Genomic DNA, 23268 nt, shown 5'->3' with positions numbered 1-23268 from the left:
GTTAAGAGCAATATCACAGAGAATGTGGACATTATCTGCGATGTTAGGTGGGATATCATCCTCTCTCCCTGCCCCCGGATATTATGAACAATATCACAGAAGGGTGCACAGATTCTGTGATATGGGGAAGAATATCATCCTCTTCCCCCACCCCGATATCATGAATAATATCACAAGGAGGTGTACACCCCTTGCCATATTGGGAGGAATATCTCCTCCCCCTCTAAATATTACCAACAGTCTCACAGGGAAACGTGCGCTCCCTGCAATACTGGGAGGAATATCATCCTCTCCTTCTTTGGATATTATGAACAATTTCACAGGGAAATGTGTATTCCTGAGATACTGAGAGGAGTATCATCATCTCCCCTCCTGGATATTATGAAGACTATCACAGGTGGGTGTACACCTTCTGCAATATTGGGAGTAGAATCATCCTCTCCCCTTGAATATTACAAAAATGTCACAGAGGGTGTACACACAAAGTGCTTACAATATTGGGAATAATATCCCCTTCTTGATGGTAGGAGCAATGTCATAGGTGTGGACACTCTTAAGATTGACAGTCATGTTATCCTGTCCCTGCATGGATATCATGAACAATATCACAGGAGGGTGCCCATTTCCTGAAATATTGGAAGGAATATTACCCTCTCCCACCTGGATATTACCAACAATATCACAGGGCATTGTTCCCCCTCCCCCCCGTGATATTGGGAAAAATGTTATCCTCTCCCCCCACTGGATATTACGAACAATATCGCTGGGGGTGTACATCTCCTGCAGTATTGGGAGGAATATCATCCTCTCCCTTCCTGGATATTATGAACAGGATCCAAGAAGGGTGTGCACTCCCTGCGATATTGGGGGGAATATCATCTCCTCCTCCCCTCAATATTATGAACAATATCATTTGGGGCTCTACACTCCCTGTGACATTGGGAGGAATATTGTACTCTCCGTGCCTGAATACAACAAACAGTATCACAGGGGGGTGTACATGCCCTGCGATGTTGGGAGGAATAGCATCTTCCCTCCCGCTGGATATTATGAACAAGATCACAGACCTTTGAGTTCTCTCATCAGGAGAAACTGGAATTGCTGGGTCCAAAGTATTTGGGAAGTTTGGAGTGATTCTTGTTGCCGGGGGAAGAGGGAACTAAGGACGTGTCACTGAACCTTTAGGGGTTCCGGGATCCCCCACCCAGGTGCCTGCTCCAGCTCCCCAAGCGCGCCTCCCTCCCGCCCCTACCTGTTTTAACCCCTTGTGGCTCCACCCCCGCCGGGCAGCTGGACCTTGCCCGGGGCCTTCTGATCTCCGAGCTCCAATTTCAGCCGGAACTGCCCCGCCCCGCCCCTTCCCTGGCAAGAGCACAGAGGAGACCTCTGCTGGGACACTGACCTACAGACCGACGCTGGGACCCAGGACAACTGAGGCGCTGATGGCCGCGCCTGGCGAGCCCTGTGTGGGGCAGGAGGTGAGTGCCCCCGCACATCGTGCCCCATTCTCCTTTTCCAGGCTTGGTTTGGGTGCAGATCTCTGGGGATGCGATACTGGGGAGAGGAGACACCCCCAAATTCCTGGACCCGGAAGCGCGGAGACTTACTCCAGCCCCCTAACTGCACGGGTTGGACCCCTTTCACCAAGCCGGCCCCCGATACTCCAGCTCTGTTTAAAGGGCCACCAGACCGCCCAGCTTCTAGGGGCTTTGAAACTTATTCACGTAAAGCTAGTTGGTCACCCATGCATGCTCTCCTACCCCCAGAGAGCACTTATCCCGCTGGTTTATTTTCCCATTGCTCTTAGCAAAGGATTCCAGGGAGTGGAGTTCATGGGAGGGTGGGGTGGGGGTTGCAAACTCCCAGCATTCTGAGGGCCATGGAGGTGAAGCAATAGGCTGGTATGAATTGAGGAATCCTCTGTGCCTAGCCTTGTGCCCAACATGGTGCCACACTGCTGTGAACTTTGCTGCTGCTAATTCATTTAATACAACTCATATATGCAGAGTCTCATCCCCCTTTTGCAGGGAAGGAAACTGAGGCACAGAGGTTAAAGTTAGCACAGCCAGTGGGTTGTGAAACCAGGGAGAATAAAAAGACAGCAGAGAGAAAAGTGGAGAGGCCACGTCCACTAAACTTCAAATGTCCTCCAAGGTTAGATAGGGCCAGCAGAACTGCTGAGTTAAAAACAACAGATGGCCGGGCGCGGTGGCTCACGCCTGTAATCCCAGCACTTTGGGAGGCCGAGGCGCGTGGATCACGAGTCAAGAGATGGAGACCATCCTGGTCAACATGGTGAAACCCCGCCTCTACTAAAAATACAAAAAATTAGCTGGGCATGGTGGCACGTGCCTGTAATCCCAGCTACTCAGGAGGCTGAAGCAGGAGAATTAGCTGAACCCAGGAGGCGGAGGTTTCGGTGAGCCAAGATTGCACCATTGCACTTTAGCCTGGGTAACAAGGGCGAAACTCCCTCTCAAAAAAAAAAAAAAAAACAGATGAAGCTGGGCATGGTGGCTCATTGCCTGTAATCCCAGCACCTAGGAGGCTGAGTCAGGAGGATTGCTTGAGGCTCAGAGTTCCAGACCAGTGTGGGCAACGTAGTTAGACTACTATCTCTACAAAACATTAAAAAAAAAATTAGCCAGGCCAGGTGAAGGGGTTTATGCCTGTAATCCCAGCACTCTGGAGGCCAAGGTGGGGGGACTGATTGAGCCCAGGAGTTCAAAGCTTTAGTGAGCTTTGATTGTGCCACTGCAGGCTGGGCAGCGGAGTGAGACTCTGTCTGTAAAACACTAATTAAATTATAATAAAAATAAATCACATCAGGATCAGCAGTCGGACAAACTTTGGGGTCAGATAAGCCTGGGTCAGAGTCAGCTCTGCTACTTCCCATTCGTGTGGCCCTGAGGGAGGCAGTTCCCCTCTTGGTGCCTCAGTCTGCTGGTCTCTGAAATGGGGACAGTATGGCCTATGTCCTAGAGTTGTTATAAGGATTAACTGACAGTCCATGCGATAATTACAGAGCCCAGGTCTCCTAGACCCCAGAGCCTAGCTCCCTGGGTTCAAATCTCAGCCCTTCCACTTCTCAGCTAGGTAAAGTCAGCCAAGCTACTCAACCACTCTGGTCCTCAGCTTCTTCATCTGCAAATCAGTATGATAATTGCATCTACCTAGGGTTGATGTCAGGATGAAAGGAGTTGAGAATTATTAGGTATTCCAAAGAGTGCTTGGTACACTTCTGTGTAAATGTTAGAGATTCGAAAAGTCACCAGGCTCCCTGGGCAGGTGAGCTGGGTACCCCTGCCCTCTACATTCCTAAGAGTCCTCCTGGTGTTCCCTCAGGTCTGGAACCGGACAGAGCCTGAACCTGCTGCCACCAGTCTGCTGAGCCTGTGCTTCCTGAGACCACAGCAGGAGTGTGGGTGCCACTCATGTACCTCTGGATATTATGAACAATATCACAGGAGGGTGCACATTTCCTGAAATATTGGGTCCTCGGCCCCATCTACCTCCTCTTCATCCACCACCATGGCCGGGGCTACCTCCAGATGTCCGCACTCTTCAAAGCCAAGGTGGTACCTACCTTCCCTTGGAGCCTGGAACCAGGCAATGGTGGTGGAAGCAGGGGACAGGCTGGAACCTGGTAGAGTCCTAAAGTAGACTCTTCCTATCAGGCTGTAGGAGGGACTCTGTTAATCAAACAGAGCAATATTAGAGAGGCGTCAGAGGTCAGCTCGGTGGGACATAGTTCTCCCAAACAGATTTTGTAATTCCAAAAATCCATGCTTGCACCAACACACACACACGTTCCCATGATCCCAGTTGATAACTACCATAACCTGGCATTTTCCAAAACGTACCATGTAGACTCTCGGATCCACAAGGTAATTTTAGGACCACATTAGGATGAGCCTTTGAAAAGTCATGCATTGCTTTTTCTGTTTCCCCACTGGCTGTGTTATAGAACAGTTTCGTGAGTGATACGTATTTATTTCAGAGGGCTGCGTAAGCACTGGCATTCCAGGTGTGAGCCTTTCTGCTCATCCATCCTCTTCTCCTCCATTCTTATAGGCTCTGAAGAATGTTCTTCAGAGTTCATTCCTTCTTCTGCCATTGTGGTAATGTTTGCATCATCACCCACCAGCAACCCAGGGTTGGCAAACGGAAGGAGCCGAGCATCGCATAGTACTTGAGGCTTTGCAGCCAGGCAGGCTTCCTTCCAAACTCAGCTCTGCCACTGCAGCGTGAGCGCAGTAGTCACAACCATAGACAACACTCATAACTGTCTCTTACTTTTTTTTTTTGAGATGGAGTTTCACTCTTGTCACCCAGACTGGAATACACTGTGTGATCTTGGCTCACTGCAACCTCTACCTCATGGGTTTAAGTGATTCTCCTGCCTCAGTCCCCACCCACCCCTCACCCACCCACACCACGAGCAGCTGGAACTACAGGTGGTCACCACCACACCCAGCTAATTTTTGTGTTTTTTGTACAGATGGGGTTTTACCATGTTTGCCAGGCTTGTCTCAAGTTCCCAATCTCAAGTGATCCACCCACCATGGCCTCCCAAAGAGTTGGGATTCCAAGTGTGAGCCACCAGGCCCAGGGAGGGGATGGTTTTTAATGTATCACTTTTTAAGTATTCCATTAGGGACGGTTGAGTTGACATCTGCGCCTTCTCATCTTGCTCCTTGTCATCTAGTCACCTATTCTATTATGTACATGTTTGTTTCTATTTTATTTGCAGAAATCAGAAAAAATCAAATTCTACAAAGAACTTGAAAGATGTTCTTTCAGGCTAGGCATGGTGGCTTTTTCAGGTCACCTCTTCTGCAAGAAAGGCTCTTGGCAACTGGGTAAGTTTTCTTTGTTTTTCTTGCTTTTGGGTATAGTCTAACAGGTGAGGAGTTGGATGTATTTTTCTCCCTACAGCTCTGTGCTTAAGCCTTGGCAGAGAGCAAGGCTGCCTACAAGCTGCACAGGTAGGTCATTGTGTTGGATTATTTTTTCTTTCTGAGCCAGAGTCTCACTCTATCACTCAGGCTGGAGTGCAGTGCTGCAGTCTCAGCTCACTGCAACCTCCACCTCCTGGGTTTAAGCAATCCTCTGCCTCAGGCTCCTGAGTAGCTGGGATTACAAGCATGTGAAGCTATGTCTGATTAATTATGTATTTTTAGTAGAGACAGACTTTCTCCATGTTGGTCAGGCTGGTCTCGAACTCCTGACCTTAGGTGATTCACCCACCTCAGCCTCCCAAAGTGCTGGAATTGCAGGCATGAGCCATGTGCCCTGTTGTGGTGATGGTCTTTTGTGTGTGTGTGTGTGTGGTTGTAGGAAGCACCCTACAGCCTAGAACACTTTAGTAAGACCTTATTGCTTATGCAGTTAAAAAGACACTGATTGAGCTACAGGTTTCCTGTACTCTGTCCCAGGTCACTCTGTGCAGGGCTTCCCCAGGCTCTTGGGAGCTGGGAGACTGCTAGGTAGCGGCAGGCCCCAGAGTGGGAAGTGTGGTACCTCCCAGGAGCCTCAGAGTGGGTAGCGGGCTTCAAGATGGCCCTCAGGGTGAGCAGAGAGGTCAGGAGTATAGGCTTAAGCCAGGGCCTAGGGGCTACATTCCCTGAGATGAATCAGGCCTAGCTCTCTCAGGAGTTTCCAGAACAAAGGCTAGGTGTGGGGAGTGCACTGTGGAGAGGACAGGAGGCATGTCTCTAGGCATTGCTGGAACTAGGGGAAGACTGTCAGAATGGTTGGGGTAATGTTTGTCTAATCTGTGGCAACTGGGCCTTTCTGCATGAAAGTGGGAGGTTGAGTGTCCTTTATGGAAGAGTCAGGCACCAAGGCTAGGCTGGAGTAGCCAGCTCCAGTGGCTCTACTGGGGTGACCAAAGTAGGCAAGGAAAGCCACATGTTGCCCACACCCCACTTTCATCAACTGTGTTCATGCAGGATGAGGCAGTGAGCTGCCCAACAGGGATGGGGTCATTTCTCAGGCCTAGCTATTGATGTGATCTTAATTCTTTAATCTGGAAAAACTCGGTTGGGGATGGGGGATGGTAAGCATTTCCTTAACCAAACCCACTCTTTGAGTCTCCTGGTGGTATCCCTTCATCAACCGATCTCCAGGGAATAACCTGGCTGCTCACACTTCTCCAGATTTTCCCAAAGGCACTTGTTACAGGGCTGCTGAGGGGAGGAGGAGGGGTGCCTGGGAGCGGGGTCTGGTGGTGGTACCCAATCTACAGGGTCCAGAGTCAGGGTGGAAGTAGTCAGGGACTAGCGGCTGCCATAGTACAGGTGCACGGTCAGGCCAATGAGCAATATGGCCAGGAAGAAGGTGGCTGTGAGCTGCAGCCACAGCAGGACTGCTGAGAGCTCGGCGTTGACCACCAGTGAGCAGGCCACCACAAAGAGGCGCGCCATGCTGCTGCCGTGCATCATGACAGCAAACACGAGCAGTCCATTTAGCACCTGGCTCAGCACCACGAGTGCTGCCCATCCTGAGAAACCTTCCAGGAGGCCTGGGCCGGGGCCGCCACCAGCATGCAGACCTAGATTCAGGAGCACACCAAAAGTGTAGAGGAAGAGGTTCTGAAGTGCCAGGGGCAGCCGCTGTCGCTTCATGAGCAGCTCTGTGTACACTGAAGATGAGCTGGAGATGAGGCAGTACAGGATGAGAAGCAGCACGCCCAGTGGAGTGATATGCAGGGGCATGGGGCTGGCAGCAGCTGCTGGAGGGGGACTGGGAAGGGTCTTCCCAGAAACTTGAAGGCCCCCTGCTGCATAGCAGGCTCCCGCAGCCATGATAGTCATTTTTAAGGATGTTTTTGTTTTAACATGAAGCTTTGAGTGTCTAGTAAAGAACGTGGTGTTTTAATTCTTCTTCAAGTCAGTTCTTTCTCTGTCTTCTAGATGGAAAACGAGGAAAAAGAAGAGAGTGCCAGGGAGACACATGAGTGAGGAGCCAGCCCAGAAACGCCTGTGCCTGAAGAACGCTTTCTGGCGAGGTGGGAGCTCCCGTGAAGGCAGCCGCTTAGTTTCTGCTGCACGATCCACATGCCCTGCTTCTCCTTTTGGGGGTGAGGGCTCAGGTGGGGTCATTGTCATGTTTCCTGGAAACAGTTCCAAGCACTTGTGAAGAGAACAGTTGTCCCGCTGGGGGGCAGGACCCCATTTTTCTCAGGGGCCCTAGCTGAATGGCTCTTGGCTGGTCCCGTGTGAATGGTGGAGCTCAGGCCCCTCCACTGACTGTGGACTTTGCCACCCCGACGTCTTGGTTACTTTTAACTGCAAAGATGAGCCTACAAGGCAAATGGGCCAGCTCCCCCTCCCACCTTGAGTCAGTGGTGGCACCTCCACCGCCTTCTCCAGCTGGTGATCTGAAACCACAGACACCTCCACCAACTGAGTGTCCTCTGAGATCTCATACATATTCTCTATTAGAGTCATGTGGAGCCTCTTTTACCTCTTTCAGCTGTTCGGTTTGTGGAACCTGCATCACCTGCTTCAGCCACATCTCCCGTGTTACTTTATCAACCTCATCCAGCTCTCTGTGCTAAGGTACCTGAACCACCTCATCCTGCTGTTTCTCCAGGGGGACCCCATAAAACTTAATCAGGTGTCTGTCCTGTGGAACCCTGTCTACCCCATCCAGGTGTCTGTTGTGGGGGACTACAACCGACTCATCCTGCCATCTGTCCAGGGGGACCCCATACAACTTATTCAGATGTATGTCCTGTGGAACCCCATCCAGCTCATCCAGCCATCTGTTCTGAGGTACCTCAACCACCTCATCGTGCTGTCTGGGGGAACCCAATACAACTTATTTAGGTGTCTGCCCTTTTCAGCCTCATCCACCTCATTCATGTGTCTGTCCTGAGGAACTTCAACCACCTCATCCTGCTGTCTGTCCAGGGAGACCCCATAAAACTCATTCAGCTGTCTATCCTGCGGAACCCCATGCACCTTGTTCAGGTGTCTCCCCTGGGGGTCCCATCTACCATATCCCTGTATCTGTCCTGGGGCACTTCATCTTCTTTCTCTAGTTGTGAGGCCTCTGGGACCTCAGCCTTGTCAACTAAGTGGCCTATTGAACCTCAGCCTACTTCTCTATCTTAGTGGCTTCCATTCCCTTAGCTATCATCTTCACACGAGTGACTTCTGGAACCGCAGCCACCTTCTCTACCATAGTGGCCTCTGTTCCCTTAGCTATCATCTTCACATGAGTGGCTTCTGGAACCTCAGACACCTTCTCTACCATAGTGGCCTCTGTTCCCTTAGCTATCATCTTCACATGAGTGGCTTCTGGAACCTCAGACACCTTCTCTACCATAGTGGCCTCTGTTCCCTTAGCTATCATCTTCACATGAGTGGCTTCTGGAACCTCAGCCACCTTCTCTGCTTTAGTGGCCTCTGTTGCCTTAGCTATCATCTTCACGAGTGGCTTCTGGGTCATCAGTTACCTTCATCATCTGAGTGGCCTCTATTCCCCTTGCTGTCATCTTCACATAAGTGGCTTCTGGAACCTCAGCCACCTTCTCTACCATAGTGGCCTCTGATACCTTAGCTATCATCTTCACACGAGTGGCTTCTGAAACCTCAACCACCTTCTGTACCTTAGTGGGCTCTGTTACCTTAGGTACCATCTTCACGAGTGGCTTCTGGAACCTCAGTCACATTTCCCAAGTTAGTGGCCTCTGTTTCCTTAGCTATCATCTTCAATGAATGACTTTTGGAACCTCAGCCACCTTCTCTACGTAAGTGGCTTCTGTTCCCTTACCCATCATCTTCACACAAGTGGCTTCTGCAACCTCAGTTTCCTTCCTCAATTTAGTGGCCTTTATTCCCTTTGCTATCAGCTTCATGAGTGGCTTCTGAAACCTCAGCCACTTTCTCTACCTTAGTGGCCTCTGTTAACTTAGCTATCATCTTCATATGAGTGGCTTCTGGAACCTTGGCCACCTTCTCTACCTTAGTGGCATCTGTTACCTTAGCTGTCATCTTCACAAGTGGCTTCTGGCACCTCAGCCACATTCTCTACCTTAGTGGCCTCTGTTCCCTTAGCTATCACCTTCACATGAGTGGCTGCTAACACCTCAACCACCTTCTGTACCTTAGTGGGCTCTGTTACCTTAGCTATCATCTTCACGAGTGGCCTCTGGATCCTCAGCCACCTTCTCTACCTTAGTGGCCTCTGTTAACTTAGCTATTATCTTCATATGAGTGGCTTCTGGATCCTCAGCCACCTTCTCTACCTTAGTGTCCTCTGTTCCCTTAGTTATCACCTTCACATGAGTGGCTTCTGAAATCTCAACCACCTTCTGTACCATAGTGGGTTCTGTTACCTTAGCTATCACCTTCACATGAGTGGCTACTAACACCGCAACCACCTTCTGTACCTTAGTGGGCTCTGTTCCCTTAGCTATCATCTTCAATGAGTGGCTTTTGGAACCTCAGCCGCCATCTTTACCTAAGTGGCCTCTGCTCCCTAAGCTATCATCTTCACAAGTGGCTTCTGGAACCTCAGCCACCTTCTCTGCCTTAGTGACCACTGTTACCTTAATTGTCATCTTCACGAGTGGCCTCTGGATCCTCAGCCACCTTCTCTACCTTAGTGGCCTCTGTTACCTTAGTTGTCATCTTCACGAGTGGCTTCTGGCACATCAGCCACATTCTCTACCTTAGTTGCCAATGTTCCCTTAGCTATCATCTTCACAAGTGGCTTCTGGAACCTCAGCCACCTTCTCTGCCTTAGTGGCCACTGTTACCTTAACTGTCATCTTCACGAGTGGCTTCTGGAACCTCAGCCACCATCTCCACCTTAGTGGCCTCTGTTCCCTTAGCTATCTCCTTCACATGAGTGGCGTCTGGAACCTTAGACACCTTGTATACCTTAGCGGCTTCTGTTTTCTTACCCAACATCTTCACACGAGTGGCTTCTGAAACCTCAACCACCTTCTGTACCTTAGTGGGCTCTGTTCCCTTAGCTATCATCTTGACGAGTGGCTTCTGAAACCTCAGCCACCTTCTCTACCTCAGTGTCCTCTGCTACCTTTGCTTTCAACTTCACATGTGGCTTCTGGAACCTCAGCCATCTTCTCTACCTTTGTGGCCTCTGTTCTTCTAGCTGTCATCTTCACAGGAGTGACCTCTGGAATGTCAGCCACCTTCTCTTCCTTAGTGGCTTCTGTTCCCTTAACTTTAATCTTCACGAGTGGCCTCTGAAGCCTCAGCCACCTTCTCTACCTTAGTGACCTTTGTTCCCTTAGCTATCATCTTCACACGAGTGACTTCTGGAACCGCAGCCACCTTCTCTTCCTTAGTGGCCTCTGTTCCCTAAGCTATCATCTTCAAATCAGTGGCTTCTGGAATCTCAGCCACCTTCTCTACCTTAGTGGCCTCTGTTCCCTTATCTCTCATCTTCACATGAGTGGCTTCTGGAACCTCAGGCATTTTCTCTTCCTTAGTGGCCTCTCATCCCTTAACTCCTGTCTTCACATGTGTGGCTTCTGGAACCTCAGCCACCTTCTCTTCCTTAGTGGCCTCTGTTCCCTTATCTCTCATCTTCACGTGAGTGGCTTCTGGAACCTCAGCCACCTTCTCTACCTTAGTGGCCTCTCATCCCTTAACTCCCATCTTCACATGAGTGGCTTCTGGAACCTTAGCCACTGTTTCTAGTTTGGTGACCTCTGTTCCCATAGCTAGTATCTTGACATGAGTTTCTTCTGCTACTTAATCTCTACTCATGACCTCTCTTCCTTCAGCCACCTCCTCCACCTGGGTCTCTTCTTGTACATCAGCCACCTCCTTCACTTGGCTGACCTGCTATGTCAGCTGATGCCTGCACCTGAGTGTCCTCCGTGACTGCAGCCCCTCTCCTCTACTCACGTGGCCTCTGGGAGCTCAACCAAGTCCTCCGAATGCACCATTTGATGTGTTGGTTTGAACAGTATAAAGTGATTTGTAAACGGAATTCATCTCTTCTTATTTTGATTACATAGAAGGAAATGTCACAGGAGGTACTTGCTGAGATCCTGGTCACTTTTCTCAAGTTTCTGAGAGTTCACAGTCGGTTGCATTATTTCCTCATCAACAGTTTGGCAGCAGGTATCTCTTGTAGATAAAGGAAGATTTTTTATTTTATGCAGGGATAGAGTCTCACTGTGTCACCCAGGCTGGAGTGCAGTGGTGCAATCCTGGCTCAGTGCAACCTCCGTCTCCAGGGTTCAGGTGATCCTCCCACCTCAGCCTCCAGAGCAGCAGCTGGGACTACAGTCACGCACCACCACATTTGGCTTCTTTTGTTTTTGTTTTTGTTTTTCAGATGAAGTCTCACTCTGCTACCAGGCTGGAGTTTAGTGGCATGATTTTAGCTCACTGCAGCCTTTGCCTCCCGGGTTCAAGTGGTTCTCCTGCCTCAGCTTCCCAAGTAGCTGAGACTATAGACTTTTTAACTTTTTGTAGAGACCATTTTTTACCATAATGCCCAATTAAAAAGGCCACCTTCAGTGGCTCATGTCTGAAATTCCAGCACTTCGGGAGGCTGAGGTGAATGGATTACCTGAGATTAGGAGTTTGAGACCAGCCTGGCCAACATGGCAAAACCCCATCTCTACTAAAAATAGGAAAAGTAGCTGGTGTGGTGGTGGGCACCTGTAGCCTTGGCTTCTATCTTTCTTCTTTCCTTTTCTTTCTTTCCTTCTCTCCCCACCCCCCATGAATTCTCTGTTGGGAGGAAGCATTTCAATCGGTAGGAGATGGTAACACTGTATAGGGAGCACTCACAGCTCCAAGAGTTTCCCTCCAAATTATGAAGAAGCTCTTGTAAATAACTAGATTTTCCACACCTGGTCCTCTGCCCGTGGGAAGGAGGGGAAATGAATGTGAAAAGCATTGTGCTCTGCTGTCTGGTCCTTCATACATCCAGTTCTGAGCACAGCTCTTATAATCTACCAGTTCCTCAGGGTGAAACCACAAGCTGATCTCCTCCGCACTCTCCACAGAATCGCTGCCCTGTATAATGTTCCTGCCAACTTGCATGCGGAAGTCTCCACGGAGGGTCCCAGGCTTGGAGTCTGCAGCGTTGGTCTCCCCGAGCCTGACTCGGCCTGTCTTCACCACGTTCAGCCCCTCCCAGACCATGGCAACTACCAGCCCTGAGTGCATGTATTTCACCAGGCCGGCAAGAATGGATGGTCCTTCAGGTCGATGTAGTGTTCCTTGAGAAGGTCTTCAGAAGCTTGCATGAATTTCAGACCAACAAGGCAGAATCCCTTCTGCTCAAAACACTTGATAATCTCTCCCACAAGACCCCACTGGACCCCAAGTGAATTGACGGCAATGAAGGTATGCTCACAGTTGGCCATGGTCCCCTCCGGCTGCTTGGGCTTGAGCTCTCTTTCTGTCTGTCTGTCTTTTTTGTTTCTTATCTTTCTTTTAGTCTTTCTTCTTTCCTTGTTTCTCTTTCTTTCTTTCTCTCTCTCTTTCTTTCTTTCTCTCTCTCTCTCTCTTTCTTTCTTTCTTTCTTTCTTTCTTTCTTTCTTTCTTTCTTTCTTTTCTCTGTTTCCTTCCTTCCTTCCTTCTGTCCTTCCTTCCTTTTTTCCTTCTCTCTTCTCCTCAGGAGGCTGAGGCAGGAAAATTGCTGGAACCCAGGAGGCAGAGGTTGCAGTGCACCGAGATCTCACCACTGCACTCCAGCCTGGGCAATAGAGAGCTTCTGTCTAAAAAAAAAATTAATAAATAATAAAAAATAAATTAAAAGCAAGAATGACAATGACATCCTGACATCCATAACAGACTGAGACCCTGCCATGATTATAGAACCCTGTGAACCCTCCCAGCAAACCTAGCAGGTGAGAGGGCTCTCACCTCACAGAAGAAACTGAGGTGCAGGGGGAAACAGTGTCTTGTCCAAGGTCACTGGGGTCTGCACTGAAGCCCACGCCTCTTGATCCCAGCTTAGTGCATCTGTCGAGGGAGGCAGCTCCAGACATAAGCCTGCTGGGGCCTGCCCAGTGCAGTTCCAGGAGGCCCTCGGTCCACCACACTCTCTACATGTCCTCAGGGGTCCCTGCCCAGATGGTGTCAGGCGCCAGTGAGCAGGGGACCCAAAAGCTGCATGGTGGGCACAGAGGTAAAGACACAGAGACAAGGAGAGGGAAGGGGTTTTGCCCAGGGTCACCCAGCCTGTCAGTTTCCTGAGGTTGCAAGTAACAGGTTACAAACTCAGTGGCAATTGATTTCCTCACAGCTCTGGAAGCCAGAAGTCTGAAATCAAGGTGTCAGCAGGGTCCTGCTTCCTCTAGAGGATTTAAGGGAGCCCAGATCTCCCCCAGGGAGCCTCCCAGGGCAGGGTGTGCTCTAACTTTTGGTCATTTCTGTTCAATAGTCTTAGGACTTATACGGTTTATTTATTTAATGAATTTATTTATTTATGAGATGGAGTCTTGCTCTGTCGCCTAAGCTGGAGTACAGCAGTGTGATCTTGGCTCACTGCAACCTCCACCTCCCAGGTAATCAGTTCTCCTGCCTCAGCCTCCTGAGTAGCCGGGACTACATGTGCCACCAAACGGGGCTAATTTTTGTATTTTTGGTAGAGACAAGGTTTCACCATATTGGCCAGGCTGGTCTCAAAGTCCTGACCTCAGGTGATCTGCCCACCTTGGCCTTTCAAAGTGCTGGGATTATAGGTGTGAGCCGCTGTGCCCAGCTAGGACTTAAACAGTTGAGAGGTTTTATTTGGGCTGGAGTGGAAACAGAACACAGGTAAAACTTTAACATGTCAGCGAATTCAACAATGTGGGATTTCAGAATTCAGTGGGAGAGGAACAAGTTCACAGCTATTTCTGCTCAAAGATCCAACTGGCTAAACCCATTGCTGCTCCACAACTAAGGCAGACACAGCAGAAACCCCACTGATCACCTGACTTCCTTCCTTCCTTCCTTCCTTCCTTCCTTCCTTCCTTCCTTCCTTCCTTCCTTCCTCCCTTTGCTTCCCTCCCTCCCTCCCTCCCTCCCTCCCTTCCTTCCTTCCATTTTTCCCTTCCTTCCTTTTTGAGACAGGGTCTCACTCTGTTACCCAGAATGGAGTGCAGTGGCACCACTCAGCTCACGGCAACCTCTGCCTCCAATGTTCAAGTGATTCTTCTCCCTCAGCCTCCTGAGTAGCTGGTATTAGAGGTACCCACAACCATGCCTAGCTAATTTTTGTATTTTTAGTAGAGTCTGGGTTTCACTATGTTGGCCAGTCTGGTCTCGATCTTTTACCTGGTGATCCGCCTGCCTTGGCCTCCCAAAGTGCTGGGATTACAGGCATGAGCCACTGCCCCCATCCTCACCTGAGTTTCTGGGAGGCAGAGGCTGGCTGCTGTGGGCTCAGAGCTCCTGATCTTCTCTTGCTCAAGGCCTCAGGTTCTCTTTGCTCTGATGGGCCTAGCCATTCTTTCTGAGATAGCTCAATAGGTGCCAAGACTGGAAGATTGGAGGGAATGGTACAGAGAGAGTGAAGTGAGGTGGTCAGCTTCTGTGCTTAAGCTTAGTAGCTTCAGTAAAATTCCTAATTTTACCGGACGTGATGGCTCACGCCTGTAATCCCAGGACTTGGGAAGACTGAAGTGGGCAGATCACCTGAAATTGGGAGTTCAAGACCACCCTGACCAACATGGTGAAACCCCATGTCAACTAAAAATACAAAATTAGCTGGACGTGGTGGTGCATGCCTGTAATCCTAGGTGCTTAAGAGGGTAGGCAAGAGAATCACTGAAAGCCAGGAGGCAGAGGTTGTGGTAAGCCAAGATCACACCATTGCTCTCCAGCCTGGGCAACAAGATCGAAACTCTGTCTCAAAAAAAAATTCCTAATTTCCAGATCCAGCCTTCCCACTCCTGCCTCCCAGCCCTCACTGTGAAGCTGTGGCTCTCATCAGGGAAACGCTGGTTGATCACCTCTTGGCCCTGGCAGCAAAGTTGAGCACAGAGACTGTATCTAGATAGAAATGTCTCTTGGGGAAATGTTGACAATGAAGATGCTGTGGGCTGAGCCACCCAGGCAGTCCTGAGGTGGGGACCAGGCAGTGGGTGAGTCAGAAGCGCTGCCTGGCTGAACATGGTGGCTCACACTTGTAATCCCAGCAGTTTAGAAGGCGGAAGCAGGTGAATCACGTAACCCTAGGAGTTCAAGACCAGCCTGGGCAACATGGTGAAACCCATCTCTACAAAAAATACAAAAGTTACCTGGATGTGGTGTGTACATCTGTAATCCCAGTTACTTGGGAGGATCACTTGACCCAGGGAGATCGAAGCCTTGGTGATCCATGATTTGCACCACTGCACTCCAACCTGGGTGGTAGAGCAAGACCCTGCCTCAAAAGGAAGAGAAAAGGCCAGGCGCTGTGTCTCACACCTGTATCCAAGGATTTTGGGAGGCCTGAGCAGGCGAATCACTTGAGGTCAGGAATTCGAGATCAGCTTGGCCTATGTCATGAAACCCCATCTCTCCTAAAAATACCAAAAAAAAAAAAAAAAAGCCAGGCATGGTGGTGGGTGCCTGTAATGCCAGGAGAATCCCTTGAATTTCACAGGGAGAGGTGGCAGTGAGCTGAGACTGCCACAGCACTCCAGGCTGGGTGACAGAGCAAGATTCAGTCTAAAATAAAATGATTAATTTTAAAAAGATAAACTGACATAGCACATTTCTATAATCTGTCTCAAAGAAAAGTTGGCTGGGTGCAGTGGCTCACACCTATTGTTTCAACACTTTGGGAGACCAAGGTGGGCAGATCACGAGGTTAGGAGATTGAGACCATCCTGCTAACATGGTGAAACCCTGTCTCTACTAAACATACAAAAAATTAGCCTGGCGTGGTGGCACACACCTGTAGTCCCTGCTACTCAGGAGGCTGAGGCAGGAGAATCACTTGAACCAGGGAGGTGGAGGTTGCAGTGAGCCAACATCGTGTTGCTGCTGCACTCTAGCCTGGGCGACAGAGCAAGACACCAGCTCAAAAAAAAGAAAAAAAAAGGTCCAGCCTGCCTGGGCGTGAACTGCTCTTCCCCACGCCCCACCCCAAGTAGGCTTCAGAGCATCCTTCTCCAGCAGCCAATTTGCCCTGACACGGGTGGGCTGACTTGCAACAGACAAGTGAGCTTGTTTTCCTGGGGAGACACAGTGGGAAGTCCCTGGCTCAGCACATCCACTGCCTTGCCCAGCACAAAGCGGGAGATGGAGGTGGCTCCACTGTCTTTAGCCCAAGGCCCTTGATGCCTATGTGTTGGCTTCCTCTGCATCAGCCTAACCAGTCAGGTAGAGGTTTTCCTCCCACTGGCAAGATGGGGCCAGTCATTCCTGCTGGTCCACCTGGGAGTAAGAGCAAAGGTCTTGAGCTTGGCTCAGGCTCCAGGGCTCTCCCAGGTCCTCAACCCTGTCCATGGCCTCACCTTGACCTTGAGCACAGCATGACTGCAGGAGGGGTGCTGGTTGAGCTGGGTGCTTCCTCCAGTCCAATTTCCATTGTCTGACAGGAAGTGCTGCTCAAAATCAGCAAAGCTCACTGTGCTCCCTTTGGCAGCGCGTAAATGCTAAAACTGGCACAATACAGGGAAGATTAGCTTGCCCCTGTGCAAGTTGCCACAAAAATGTGTGACGTGTCCTATATAAAATAACAATAACAGGCCAGCACGTGGTGGCTCACAACTATAATCTCAGACTTTGGGAGACGAAGGTAGGCGGATCACTTGAAGTCGGAAGTTCGAGACCAGCCTGGGCAACATAGCAAAACCCTGTCTCTACTAAAAATACAAAATTAGCAAGCCGTAGTGGTGGATGCCTGCAATCCTAGCTACTCAGGAGGCTGAGGCAGGAGGCTCACCTGAACTTGACCCTGAGACATAGAGGTTGTAGTGAGCCAAGATCATGCCACTGCACTCCAGCCTGGGTGACAGAGCAATACTCTTTCTCTAAATAAACAGACGATAGAACAACACAAAATAAAATAAACTATGGCTTGGCACGTTGCTACATTCACGTCCTATTGATGTGATAGCAATGAGCAGAGATTGCTGCCATGGCACTCCAGCCTGGGAGAAAGAGAGAGACTCTTGTCTCAGAAAAAAAAAATTATCATCATTTTCATCCTTATATAAAATCAGCAAAGCTAGTGATAGGCTTCTGCACGAGGCCAGGAATCAGGGTGATTTCCCTATAGTCTTCTGGGATCACCGGGTCTCCCTCTGCAGGGTCCAGGAGGTGGAACCCTGTGTAAGCAGTGAGGAGAAGGGCAGTTCTCCACACAGAGGCTGCTTGCTTTCTGGGGACCAGTTTCCTTTCTCTGCTCTGTTCTCAGAGTTGAACCATCTCCACCCCAGACTATGTCTTTCCAGGTCTCACCTTCCCTCCCTCCTGCCTGAGCAGAGCTCTGTTCTAGAACCAGGTCTGTCTTTGACCCTTTGTTGCTCCTCCTCCCACCAGCACAAGGCCTCATCCTTTCCTGGTGGAGCTCTACGTAGAACAGTGACAGGGAGGGCCCAAGGCCGGCCCCGGGTGCTTCCTCCCTTGAGCCCAGGAGTCACCCCAGCCCAATGTCTGGGCTCCCAGCATTGTTGTGTCTTCCCTGGGGAGGGAGGAAGAAAGCTGTGAGGTTTTCCTGTCCGTTTCCCCAGCCCTTTCTGAGGCAGAGCTGATCCCTCTCTGGCTCCCTCACCTGCCCCTGTGGGCCTGTGTGCAGCAAGTGCCTTAGGATGAGCCCGCTGAACCTGCAGAGACGTCCTGCTGAGCACCTCCCCAGAGAAGGCAGGAAACCCATAGGCAGGACGAAAGGACAGTTAGCACGTGTGTGTGTGTGCACGCTGGGGTCGGGGAGGCATACGGAAATGTTTTCATTCTCGCCCAGACCTTGAATTTTGTTTGTTTTTGAGACAGGGTCTCACCCTGTCACCCAAGCTGGAGGGCAGTGGCTCAATCATAGCTCAGTGCAGTCTCGAACTGCTGGACTCAAGTGATCCTCTGATCTCAGCCTCCTGAGTAGCTTGGACTATACCTAGGCACCACCATACCCAACTAATTTTTTATTTTATTTTTCGTAGAGATGGGTTCTTGCTTTGATGACCAGGCTAGTCTCAAAATTTTGGCCTCCAGCAATCCTCCTGCCTTGGCCTCTCAAAGTGCTGGGATTACAGGTGTGTACCATTACTATGGAGAGATATCTATACAAAGGGAATATTTATAATAGAGAAAGTGTAACAAAATTTTTTTCTTTTCTTATTTTTTTTTCTTTAAAATTTTTTTTTTTTTTTAATCAAGACAGGGTTTCACCATGTTGGCCAGGCTGGTCTTGAATTCTTGACCTCAGGTGATCCGCCTGCCTCAGCCTCTCAAAGTGCTGAGATTACAGACATGAGCCACCACGCCCGGCCATTTTTTTTTTTTTTTTAATTGAGACGAAGTCTTGCTCTGTCACCCAGGCTGGAATGCAGTGGTGCCATATTGGCTCACTGCAACCTCCATCTCCAGGGTTCAAGCAATTCTCCTGCCTCAGCCTCCCAAGTAGCTGTAATTACAGGTGTGTGCCACCACACCCGGCTAATATTTTGGTATTTTTAGTAGAGACTGGGTTTGTCATGCCCACCAGGTTGGTCTCAAATTCCTGATCTCAGGTGATCCACCCACCTTGGCCTCCAAAAGTGCTGGAATTACAGGCATAAGCCACCAGGCCTGGCCAATTATTTTCTTAGAACAAGTGATTAATAAAGTATGACATGAGGCTGGGTGCAGTGGCTCAAGCCTGTAATCCCAGCACTTGGGGAGGCTGAGGCGGGTGGATCACTTGAGCAGAGGAATTCGAGGCCAGCCTGGCCAACATGGTGAAACCCCAGTGCTGCTATAACTAGAAAATTATCTGGGCATGGTTGTGCACACCTGCCCCGTTACTTGGCAGGCTGAGGCATGAGAATCACTTGAACCCAAGACACAGAGGTTGTAGTGAGCTGAGATCATGCCACTGCACTCCAGCTGGGTGACAGAGCAATACTCTGTCTCTAAATAAATAGATGATAGAACAACACAAAATAAAATCAACTATGACTTGACACATTCCTATAATCACATCCTATAAAGCAATTTAAACTGGTAAGTCCATAGTGTACCATGCTTAAGAATGGGTTCTACCAACCAGACTGGGTTTGAATTCAAACTCTGCCACTCACAGTGTGCATAACTGTGAACAATTTAATTTTCCTCCCTGTACATCTCAGTTTCCTCATCTATAAAACAGAGATACTAATGGTAGTCATTCATAGGGTTGTTGATTATTAAAAGAATTAATGCATGCAAAGCACTTAAGACAATGCTTGTCACGTGGCAAGTGTTCAATAGATGCTATTATGTAATGAGATGAGGAAATTCATCTTCTTTAAAAAAGCCCAAGTGCAGGAGCAGTTCTCTTAACTGAGACTAACCTAACCAACATTTACCTCCAATTCTCTTTAAAACATATGAATGGGCCAGGTGCGGTGGCTCACTCCTGTAATCTCAGCACTTTGGGAGGCTGAGGCGGACAGATCACGAGGTCAGGAGTTTGAAACCAGCCTGACCAACATGGTGAATCCTGTCTCTACTAAAATTACAAAAGTTAGCCAGGTGTGGTGGCACATGCCTGTAATGCCAGCTACTCAGAAGGCTGAGGCAGGAGAATTGCTTGAACCTGGGAGGTGGAGGTGTGGTGAGCTGAGATCTCACTACTATACTCTAGCCTGGGCAACAGAGTGAGACTCCATCTTAAATATATATATATGTATATGTATATCTATATGTATATCTATATCTATATCTATTTGTATATATGAATGATTCTAACAGCCTATTGACTGCTATGTCCAGTGGATTATTAGTGGGAAGCCATTTGAATTAACCAACCAACTTCCAATTCCCTTAATACAAAGTTTTTAAAAATGGACTCTGCCATAGCAGGTAAAGATCCTATCTTTTTTCATTAGAAATGTCTATATATGCAATCAAAAAAATTCAGGGTCAGGCACAATGGCTCATGCCTGTAATCCCAGCACTTTGGGAGGCCGAGTCAGGCAAATCACCTGAAGTCAGGAGTTCAAGACCAGCTTGGCCAACATGGTGAAACCTGGTTTCTACTGAAATACGGAATTATCCAGGCATGATGGTGGGTACCTGTAATCCTTGCTCCTCAGGAAGCTGAGGTGGGAGAATCGCTTGAACCCGGCAGACAGTGGTTGCAGTGAGCCGAGATTGTGCCACTACATGCCAGCCTAGGTGGCTGAGTGAGAATCCATCTGAAAAAAAAAAATTATGGAAGGATACTTATACCCAGCAATACTGCCTTTTCAAAAGTCTTAACTTGAAAAAATAAAATAAAATAAAATAAAATAAAATAAAATAAAAATCTTAAATTGGCCAGGCCTGGTGGCCCATGCTTGTAATCCCAGCACTTTGGGAGGTTGACCAGGAGGACTGCTTGAGGCCAGGAGTTCCAGACCAGCCTGGGTAACACAGGGACACCCCATCTCTACAATTTTTTTCTTTTAATTATCCAGGCATGGTGGTATATACATCACCTAGTGGTATATATAGTCCTAGCTATTCAGGAGGCTGAGGCAGGAGGATTGCTTGAGCTTAGGAGTTTGAGGCTACACTGAGACATGATTGCACCACTGCACTCTAGCCTGGGCAAAAGAGCAAGATCCTATCTCTCAAAACATCTTTAATGGAAAGATTGTAAGGTGTATGAATTATATCTCAACTTTTCAAAAGCCGTGAGAGCTGTTCACATGCTACTGTACCAGCAACTAGCATTGAAGTTCAACATGACGACCAAAGTAGCAGCAGGGGAAGGCTTCGGAGCTCCTGTGTGAAAAGCAGTGTTACCATAATACGGATTCACTTATGCCTGATATACGATGCCCAGAGAGTTACCCACTCTAGCATGAACTCTCGAAAGTATCTGCATTTTGGTGACGTTTTTATTTTTCCTTTGAGACAGGGTCTTGCTCTGTCGCCCAGGCTGGACTGCAGTGGTGCAATCACTGCCTGAATAGTGTTTGTACTTTTTTGTAGAGACAGGGTTTCACCGTGTTCCCAGGCTGGTCTCAAACTCTTGGCCTCAGGCAATCCTCCTACTTTGGCCTCCCAAAGTGCTGGGATTACAGGCATGAGCCATCGTGCCCGGCCAGAGAATTTTTTAAAATACCTATGCATGGGTTTCACTCCCAGCCATTCTCAATGAGTTGGTCTGGAATGGGGCCTGGCATCAGAGGTCTTTAAACTCCCCAGATGATTCTATTTTTAGTTTTATTTTTTAAAAGTCAGTCAAACTCAGCTGTGCAGATAATGCTGGTGGGACACCGAAGTTGACCTCTATTGCTGCAGCCAGATTCACACAACTTGGAGCCTCACTGATTTTTGTTGTTGTTTTGGATTTCAGGACCGAGACCCTGTCCCAAGAACAAACAACGACAAAAATCAGGGTCTCGGTCTGCAGCCCAGCCTGAATTGCAATGGCGTGATCGAGGCTCACTGCAAACTCTGCCTCTCAGGTTAAAGTGATTCTCCTGTCTCAGCCTCCCGAGTCGCTGGGATTACAAGTGGGCACCACCATGCCTGGCTAATTTTTGTATTTTTAGTAGAGGTGATGTTTCACGATGTTGGCCAGGCTGGTCTTGAATTCCTGACCTCAGGCAATCCACCCCCTTTGGCCTCCCAAAATGCTGAGATTAGAGGTGTGAGCAACTGGGCACAGCCTATTGATTGAATTAAGAAAAAAAACGAATTTATGGTGTAAAAATGGTAACCTCGAGAATCTAGGCTACTGTCATTATCTAATGAAGATGGTACCCATTGCCTTTTAAAGTTTCCTCAGAGAAGTGTGATTCTTTTCTTGTAGGTATCTAGCTGATTTCTTGAAGGTGGTTCTGTCCTAAGGTAATACCAGGTAAGTGAAAATGGAATTAAAAACGAAATGTGGCCTGGCGTGGTGGCTCATGCCTGTAATCCCAGCTACTTAGGGAGGCGGGAGGTGGGCAGGTCATGAGGTCAGGAGATCGGGACCATCCTGGCTAACATGGTGAAACCCCGTCTCTACTAAGAATAAAAGAAAATTAGCTGGGCGTGGTGACATGTGCCAGTAATTCCCAGCTACTCAGGAGGCTGAGTTAGGAGAATCTCTTGAACCCGGGGGTGGAGGTTGCAGTGAGCCGAGATCTCACCATTGCACCCCAGCCTGGGTAACAACAGCAACAAGAGTGAAACTCCATCTTAATAAATAAGTAAAAATAAAAATAAAATAGGCCAGGTGCGGTGGCTCATGCCTGTAATCTCAGCATTTTGGGAGGTTGATGTGGGCGGATCAGGAGGTCAGGAGTTCGAGACCAACCTGGCCAACATGGAGAAACCCTGTCTCTATCAAAAATACAAAAAATTAGCTGGGCGTGGTGGTGCATGCCTGTAATTTCAGGTACTTGGGAGGCTGAGGCAGGAGAATCGCTTGAACCCAGGAGGTGGAGATTGCGGTGAGCTGAGATCATCCCAGCCTGGGCAACAAGAGCAAAACTCCATCTCAAAAAAAAAAAGAGAGGCTGGGTGAGGTGGCTCACACCTGTAATCCCAGTCCCAACACTTTAGGTCAGGAGTTGGAGACCAGTCTGGTCAACATGGTAAAACCCTTGGCTCTACTAAAATTACAAAATTAGCTGAGCCTGGTGGTGCACACCTGTAATTCCAGCTACTTGGGAGGCTGAGGCTGGAGAATTGCTTGAAGTGAACTAAGATTGCACCACTACACTTCGGACTGGGTAACAGAGTGAGACCCTGTCTCAAAAAACAAACAAAAAACCACATTCCTTTTTAGCTTTAAGTATTCTTGCTTACAAAAGTATGGTCTAAAGACCACCAGCACTGGAATCACTAGGGAGCTTGTTAGAAATACTGAATCATGGCCAGGAGTGGTGGCTGGCGCCTGTAATCCCAGCACTTTGGGAGGCCGAGGCAGGCAGATCACCTGTGGTCAGGAGTTCAAGACTATCCTGGCCAATATGGTGAAACCCTGTCTCTACTAGAAATAGAAAAAGTAGCTGGGCATGGTGGTAGGCCTCTGTAATGCCAGCTACTTAAGAGGCTGACACAGGAGAATCCCTTGAACCTGGGAGGGAGGTTGCAGTGAGCCAAGATCAAGCGAAACTCCATTAAAAAAAAAGAAATACTGAATCACAGACTGAATTAGAATCCACCGCATCTTAACAAGATTCCC

General features: G+C 48.9%; 2 protein-coding genes, 1 long non-coding RNA gene, 1 other non-coding gene and 1 pseudogene across 6 annotated transcripts; 3 read left to right on the top strand and 2 right to left on the bottom strand.

Moving 5' to 3' along the window:
• Window positions 1-1406: 1406 nt before the first annotated feature.
• On the top strand, window positions 1407-7958 carry LOC144578584 (uncharacterized). 2 transcript variants are annotated; one of them, XM_078344708.1, is made up of 6 exons: window positions 1407-1478; window positions 3346-3421; window positions 4754-4862; window positions 6918-7012; window positions 7480-7565; window positions 7660-7958. In XM_078344708.1, exons 3-6 carry the CDS (start codon window positions 4792-4794, stop codon window positions 7882-7884), a joined length of 477 nt encoding a protein of 158 aa, XP_078200834.1. In that variant the 5' UTR covers window positions 1407-1478; window positions 3346-3421; window positions 4754-4791; the 3' UTR covers window positions 7885-7958. The 2 variants fall into 2 exon arrangements, with proteins under 2 accessions (XP_078200834.1, XP_078200833.1); XM_078344707.1 differs by having other exon boundaries at window positions 3346-3575.
• LOC103790639 (putative UDP-sugar transporter protein SLC35A4) lies at window positions 6148-6951 on the bottom strand. Its single transcript, XM_078344706.1, has one exon. The coding sequence runs from the start codon at window positions 6816-6818 to the stop codon at window positions 6282-6284; it is 537 nt and encodes a 178-aa protein (XP_078200832.1). The 5' UTR covers window positions 6819-6951; the 3' UTR covers window positions 6148-6281.
• A 1702-nt stretch (window positions 7959-9660) lies between the features above and the next one.
• On the top strand, window positions 9661-22966 carry LOC144578588 (uncharacterized). The gene is made up of 3 exons (XR_013524624.1): window positions 9661-12350; window positions 18083-18175; window positions 21907-22966. It is a non-coding gene; the product is annotated as an uncharacterized LOC144578588 (long non-coding RNA).
• On the bottom strand, window positions 11603-16573 carry LOC144578583 (nucleoside diphosphate kinase A pseudogene; annotated as a pseudogene). The gene is made up of 2 exons (XR_013524618.1): window positions 16439-16573; window positions 11603-12724 (listed from the first exon to the last, which is right to left on the bottom strand). The product of XR_013524618.1 is annotated as a nucleoside diphosphate kinase A pseudogene (transcript).
• On the top strand, window positions 16554-16660 carry LOC118146540 (U6 spliceosomal RNA). Its single transcript, XR_004732396.3, has one exon. It is a non-coding gene; the product is annotated as a U6 spliceosomal RNA (small nuclear RNA).
• Window positions 22967-23268: the final 302 nt, after the last annotated feature.

This window comes from Callithrix jacchus, chromosome 12 (assembly GCF_049354715.1).
Source record: "Callithrix jacchus isolate 240 chromosome 12, calJac240_pri, whole genome shotgun sequence".
Lineage (NCBI taxonomy): Eukaryota > Metazoa > Chordata > Mammalia > Primates > Cebidae > Callithrix > Callithrix jacchus.
This window is presented reverse-complemented; position numbering and strand designations above follow the sequence as displayed.

Coding starts and splice junctions, on each gene's coding strand:
- LOC144578584 (XM_078344708.1), top strand. CDS start 4,792: ATGTTCTTTCAGGCTAGGCATGGTGGCTTTTTCAGGTCACCTCTTCTG. Junction 4,863..6,917: donor GAAAGGCTCTTGGCAACTGG/GTAAGTTTTCTT, acceptor TCTGTCTTCTAG/ATGGAAAACGAGGAAAAAGA. Junction 7,566..7,659: donor ATCCAGCTCTCTGTGCTAAG/GTACCTGAACCA, acceptor TACCCCATCCAG/GTGTCTGTTGTGGGGGACTA.
- LOC103790639 (XM_078344706.1), bottom strand. CDS start 6,818: ATGACTATCATGGCTGCGGGAGCCTGCTATGCAGCAGGGGGCCTTCAA.